The sequence below is a fragment of the Diorhabda carinulata genome, chromosome 10, assembly GCF_026250575.1.
Source record: "Diorhabda carinulata isolate Delta chromosome 10, icDioCari1.1, whole genome shotgun sequence".
In the NCBI taxonomy this organism is placed as follows: domain Eukaryota; kingdom Metazoa; phylum Arthropoda; class Insecta; order Coleoptera; family Chrysomelidae; genus Diorhabda; species Diorhabda carinulata.
In genome coordinates, this window is record NC_079469.1 from 3,164,124 (window position 1) to 3,170,883 (window position 6,760).

Here is a 6,760-nt window from a genome sequence, read left to right on the forward strand (position 1 = left end):
TGCAATATTATAAGTTTGATGCCATTTTTATTGCGTGTACATTGCAATTCTGAGGAACAATGATTTCTTAAGTTATTTTATGTTTTCGATTAAGTTTTCTCGTCTAATTCTCTTGCTAAACTTGTTCTATTTAACTAAGGCCTGGCCCACCATCGCCTGGGTGCTTATCGACTCCAAAAGTAAAGTAGCAGCCGATTTAATATATGTTTTGATTACCAATGATGCACTGACCACTTTTTTCTTATTTAATTTCATCATTTTCCTTCATACATCGAACTCAAATATTAAATAAAAAGCAATATATTGACGATTGCATGTAATTTATTGCGCGTCGTCTTGCATCATGTCAAGTAACCATGTTTAGTAACCGAGTGGTTCAATAAAAAGCCAAACATTTCCAATCCCATCATAAGAACGAATTTTATGAATCTAATAAAGCAAAAAAGTAAACTGAGCCTTATGTTTTATAACCTGTTTCTAGTTTAATTCGTAGTCTCTAAAGAGAATTATTGTCTCTAAATATATATAACGTTTTTCTTTATCAAAAACGGAGTGCTTACCAACTTTTATTGATTGTATATATATATATATATATATATATATATATATATGGGAAGTTCGGTTCAAATTTCATACGGCAATCTAATATTTACTCGACGATATTTCTTCCAAACGTAAACACATCTGTAAACCAAAAAGATTGATTGAACATGCAAGCAATATTTTTATGCAAACAAAATCCGAACCAGATTCAGTATATTTTTTAATTGGATTCTGATCTTTTCATAAACATATGTACGTAAAATTAATGGTAAAAATAAATTTATTATCGGATTTCGTGTATTGGAAAAAGACTTTATTCTATAGCCATGATCTGATTCGATATTCATTTCATACTATAAAGACTAACATATTAAAATTCTCCAAAACCTAGTATGACATTTATGATACAATGGATGGTATACCGGGTTTACCATCCCCTATCTCTCTTTTTTCATCGTTTGCGATGAATCATCGGTACGTCTACCTGCCGAAACAAGTCCTAGTATGACGTTTATATCACAATTGGAGGTATCCCGGGTTTACCATCCCCTTTTCTCTCTTTTTTTCATCGTTTGCGGTGAATCATCGGTACGTTTACCTGCAGAAACAAGGCCTAGTATGACGTTTATATCACAATTGGAGGTATCCCGGGTTTACCATCCCCTTTTCTCTCTTTTTTTCATCGTTTGCGGTGAGTCATCGGTACGTCTACCTGCAGAAACAAGGCCTAGTATGACGTTTATATCACAATTGGAGGTATCCCGGGTTTACCATCCCCTTTTCTCTCTTTTTTCATCGTTTGCGGTGAGTCATCGGTACGTCTACCTGCAGAAACAAGGCCTAGTATGACGTTTATATCACAATTGGAGGTATCCCGGGTTTACCATCCCCTTTTCTCTCTTTTTTCATCGTTTGCGGTGAGTCATCGGTACGTCTACCTGCAGAAACAAGGCCTAGTATGACGTTTATATCACAATTGGAGGTATCCCGGGTTTACCATCCCCTTTTCTCTCTTTTTTCATCGTTTGCGGTGAGTCATCGGTACGTCTACCTGCAGAAACAAGGCCTAGTATGACGTTTATATCACAATTGGAGGTATCCCGGGTTTACCATCCCCTTTTCTCTCTTTTTTTCATCGTTTGCGGTGAGTCATCGGTACGTCTACCTGCCGAAACAAGGCCTAGTATGACGTTTATATCACAATTGGTGGTATCCCGGGTTTACCATCCCCTTTTCTCTCTTTTTTCATCGTTTGCGGTGAGTCATCGGTACGTCTACCTGCAGAAACAAGGCCTAGGATGACGTTTATATCACAATTGGAGGTATCCCGGGTTTACCATCCCCTTTTCTCTCTTCTTTCATCGTTTGCGGTGAGTCATCGGTACGTCTACCTGCCGAAACAAGGCCTAGTATGACGTTTATATCACAATTGGTGGTATCCCGGGTTTACCATCCCCTTTTCTCTCTTTTTTCATCGTTTGCGGTGAGTCATCGGTACGTCTACCTGCAGAAACAAGGCCTAGGATGACGTTTATATCACAATTGGAGGTATCCCGGGTTTACCATCCCCTTTTCTCTCTTTTTTCATCGTTTGCGGTGAGTCATCGGTACGTTTACCTGCAGAAACAAGGCCTAGTATGACGTTTATATCACAATTGGTGGTATCCCGGGTTTACCATCCCCTTTTCTCTCTTTTTTCATCGTTTGCGGTGAATCATCGGTACGTCTACCTGCCGAAACAAGGCCTAGTATGACGTTTATATCACAATTGGTGGTATCCCGGGTTTACCATCCCCTTTTCTCTCTTTTTTCATCGTTTGCGGTGAGTCATCGGTACGTCTACCTGCAGAAACAAGGCCTAGGATGACGTTTATATCACAATTGGAGGTATCCCGGGTTTACCATCCCCTTTTCTCTCTTCTTTCATCGTTTGCGGTGAGTCATCGGTACGTCTACCTGCCGAAACAAGGCCTAGTATGACGTTTATATCACAATTGGTGGTATCCCGGGTTTACCATCCCCTTTTCTCTCTTTTTTCATCGTTTGCGGTGAGTCATCGGTACGTCTACCTGCAGAAACAAGGCCTAGGATGACGTTTATATCACAATTGGAGGTATCCCGGGTTTACCATCCCCTTTTCTCTCTTTTTTCATCGTTTGCGGTGAGTCATCGGTACGTTTACCTGCAGAAACAAGGCCTAGTATGACGTTTATATCACAATTGGTGGTATCCCGGGTTTACCATCCCCTTTTCTCTCTTTTTTCATCGTTTGCGGTGAATCATCGGTACGTCTACCTGCCGAAACAAGGCCTAGTATGACGTTTATATCACAATTGGTGGTATCCCGGGTTTACCATCCCCTTTTCTCTCTTTTTTCATCGTTTGCGGTGAGTCATCGGTACGTCTACCTGCCGAAACAAGGCCTAGGATGACGTTTATATCACAATGGGTGGTATCCCGGGTTTACCATTCCCATTTACCCCTTTTCCATTGTTTGGGGTGAATCACCTGTACTTCTAATTTCAGGATGCTCCGACAGTCAGTTTAATGCAAATAATGAGTTCAAACAGTTATTATTTGTATTTCTATTGCAGTTTGAAAATTGGCCCTCAATGAATTTCGATTTTGATTCATAGTAAGTCATTTTTTATGTTATCATATATATATATAGGGTGTGTAAAAAAATGATTCTGACTCTGGATAAATATAAAACTGAAAAATATTTGTGGTTTGCTCAGAAAAAAAGTTTCGTAACACCAACCGTATTCAAGATAAAGGACGTTAAGGAAAAAAATCTGTTTTGGAAGCTGATATATCCGATGAATTTGGTTTTATGTCTGACTCTGAAAGAGGGCGCTAGTTACACGGTTCGTACCAAGTAGTTTTGAAGATAGATTTTGCAATATTAGATTTATTAAGCAGCAACGATGTTTCCAAGGGTATGGAACTTATTGAACATCGATGGAAAAACTGTATGGAGCTAGAATGGGATTGAGTTGAAACATAAATACATTTTTGTTCAAAGTTTTTTTGTTTTCTTTGTTAGACCAGGTATTTCTGGTAATTAGAAACATTCCAGACTCCTAATATAGGAATCAGAAACGGTTTTAGTGCTGATAATAAAACAGAAGTTTCATGAATACATTTCTCAAAACAATAAATTTATTTCTCACACAAATGTTTCTTTTTTCACTTTTCTTATTTATTTTTTCTATAAGAATTAACAATTTTTTTGTTAGCTACTATATACTATACGAAGAGAATGAATTAGATTTATTTTTTCAAAATCGCTCTCGGGGTTTAGTAGAGGCTGTTCAACTTTTTTTATAACGAACGAAAAAGTAAAAACTTTCCATTCTATATATTCATATGTATACAAAAGTTGCGCTCTATTCTAAAAGTTAAATAAACCAAACCAAAAAGGAAAAAGTCACACTAAAAGCCTTCACATATACACACTCCTCGCTACTTGGGTATATTTACTTTTCCAAAGTTGGCACTACTCAGAATAATCCTCCGACCGCCGAAGCAAAATAATCGTCGCTTAATCCCGCGCACCAAGACCAGGTGGAAATTCCCTAAAATATAGTCGAACTTATATTTTGCTTGGTTTTCTCTTGTATGTTCGGTGGATGAGTTAAGTGCTGAACAAGAAGTTGCGGTTACGCAGCTTCCCGTAAACTCTCTCTCCTTCATAAATAGTTTAGAAGCAAAAGAAGCGGTCGTATGGAAGATTTAATACGACAGAGAGAAAAAAATGTTGATAACTTCTTAGGGAAGTTGAAAATTAATCTATTGTACCAGGTGCTTTTCGTAAACATGATAGTCAAAGTATCAAACTTTTTATAGTTACAAAATTACGAACTTTGGTAGTAGACGTATCATATTCTTACAAAATTTGATAAAAAAAATTGTAACTAAAACACTGGAATTATAAAATTAACAAAAGATATTAAATAAACTGACTGTGTTCATTGTATGTTTTTCACATTGAAGTGAGGATCTCAACTTTAAAGCTCTGTAACTCAAAAAATAATGGTAATAGAAATTCGAAATTTTCGCACGATATACTGCAATCCTTTTTTTATATACAAGTCATGAAAAATTGAAAACATCAGAGAATTAGGTTAGGTTAGTTAGGAAAATTAGGGAATATCAACAAAGGAATGTACATGTCAACTTTAGAACTATATATCTCAGTAAAAAATCGAAATATGAACGTGAAATTTCCAGAATATATAGTTTATTTCATCGGCTATTCATATTTGACATACAAAAATTGATAAGATGAAAAAATTAGGATATATGAATGAAATAAGTATTATCTACGTATTTTTACGTACGAATGTATATGTCAAGTTTGACGCTTATATTTCACAAAATAATACAGTTAGGAATATGAAATTTTGATAAATTAATAAATAAATTCTTTGTTTGTTGCAACATAGTATGTCAAAATTAATTGAGCAAGTAAATCGAAAGATATAAACGAAATAAATGAAATATGTATCAGTATTTTCTTCGTTCAACACAATTATGTATAGGTCAACTTTTGTGCCCTATATCTCAGTAAATAATCGGAATAGGAACTTGAAATTATCACAATATATAGTTTATTGCATCGGCTATTGAAAGTTTATACTCAAAAATTGATAAGAATGAAGTATTTTAAAAAATGAACAAAATAAATGAACTGGGTTTTCTGCGTAATATTCATCCTTACATTAAGATGTATATGTAATCTTTGACGCTTTATATTTCACAAAATAATACAGTTAGGAATATGAAATTTGGATAAACTAATAAATGAATTCTTTGTTTATTACAATATAGTATGTAAAAATCAATTGAGCTAGTATATCGAAAGATATAAACGAAATAAATGAAATATGTATCAGTATTTTCGTCGTATCAACAAAACTATGTATAGGTCAACTTTGGTGCCTTATATCTCAGTAAATAATCGGAATAGGAACTTGAAATTATCACAATATATAGTTTATTGCATCGGCTATTGAAAGTTCATACTCAAAAATTGATAAGAATGAAGTATTGAGAAAAATGAGCAAAATAAATGAACTGTGTTTTCTGCGTAATATTCATCCTTACATTAAGATGTATATGTACACTTTGACGCTTTATATTTCACAAAATAATACAGTTAGGAATATGAAAGTTTAATAATTAATGAATGAATTCTTTGTTTATTACAATATAGTATGTAAAAATCAATTGAGCTAGTATATCGAAAGATATAAACGAAATAAATGAAACATGTATCAGTATTTTCTTCGTATCAACACAATTATGTATAGGTCAACTTTTGTGCCCTATATCTCAGTAAATAATCGGAATAGTAACTTGAAATTATCACAATATATAGTTTATTGCATCGGCTATTGAGAGTTTATACTCAAAAATTGATAAGAGTGAAGTATTTTAAAAAATGAACAAAATAAAAGAACTGTGTTTTCTGCGTAATATTCATCCTTACATTAAGATGTATATGTAAACTTTGACGCTTTATATTTCACAAAATAATACAGTTAGGAATACGAAATTTTGATAAACTAATAAATAAATTCATTGTTTATTACAATATAGTATGTAAAAATTAATTGAGCTAGTATATCGAAAGATATAAACGAAATAAATGAAATATGTATCAGTATTTTCGTCGTATCAACAAAACTATGTATAGGTCAACTTTGATGCCTTATATCTCAGTAAATAATCGGAATAGGAACTTGAAATTATCACAATATATAGTTTATTGCATCGGCTATTGAAAGTTCATACTCAAAAATTGATAAGAATGAAGTATTGAGAAAAATGAGCAAAATAAATGAACTGTGTTTTTTGCGTAATATTCATCCTTACATTAAGATGTATATGTACACTTTGACGCTTTATATTTCACAAAATAATACAGTTAGGAATATGAAATTTGGATAAACTAATAAATGAATTCTTTGTTTATTACAATATAGTATGTAAAAATCAATTGAGCTAGTATATCGAAAGATAAGAACGAAATAAATGAAATATGTATCAGTATTTTCGTCGTATCAACACAATTATGTATAAGTCAAATTTGGTGCCTTATATCTCAGTAAATAAACGGAATAGGAACTTGAAATTATCACAATATATAGTTTATTGCATCGGCTATTGAAAGTTTATAATCAAAAATTGATAAGAGTGAAGTATTTTAAAA

At 33.4% G+C, this 6,760-nt stretch overlaps 1 protein-coding gene across 1 annotated transcript; it reads right to left on the reverse strand.

Annotated features, from left to right (window-relative positions):
* Nucleotides 1–1,282: 1,282 nt before the first annotated feature.
* LOC130898893 (nuclear speckle splicing regulatory protein 1-like) lies at nucleotides 1,283–2,922 on the reverse strand. Its single transcript, XM_057808486.1, has 14 exons — nucleotides 2,898–2,922; nucleotides 2,785–2,838; nucleotides 2,672–2,725; nucleotides 2,559–2,612; nucleotides 2,446–2,499; nucleotides 2,333–2,386; nucleotides 2,220–2,273; nucleotides 2,107–2,160; nucleotides 1,994–2,047; nucleotides 1,881–1,934; nucleotides 1,768–1,821; nucleotides 1,541–1,594; nucleotides 1,428–1,481; nucleotides 1,283–1,368 (listed from the first exon to the last, which is right to left on the reverse strand). Exons 1-14 carry the CDS (start codon nucleotides 2,920–2,922, stop codon nucleotides 1,283–1,285), a joined length of 759 nt encoding a protein of 252 aa, XP_057664469.1.
* Between the last annotated feature and the right edge of the window lie 3,838 nt (nucleotides 2,923–6,760).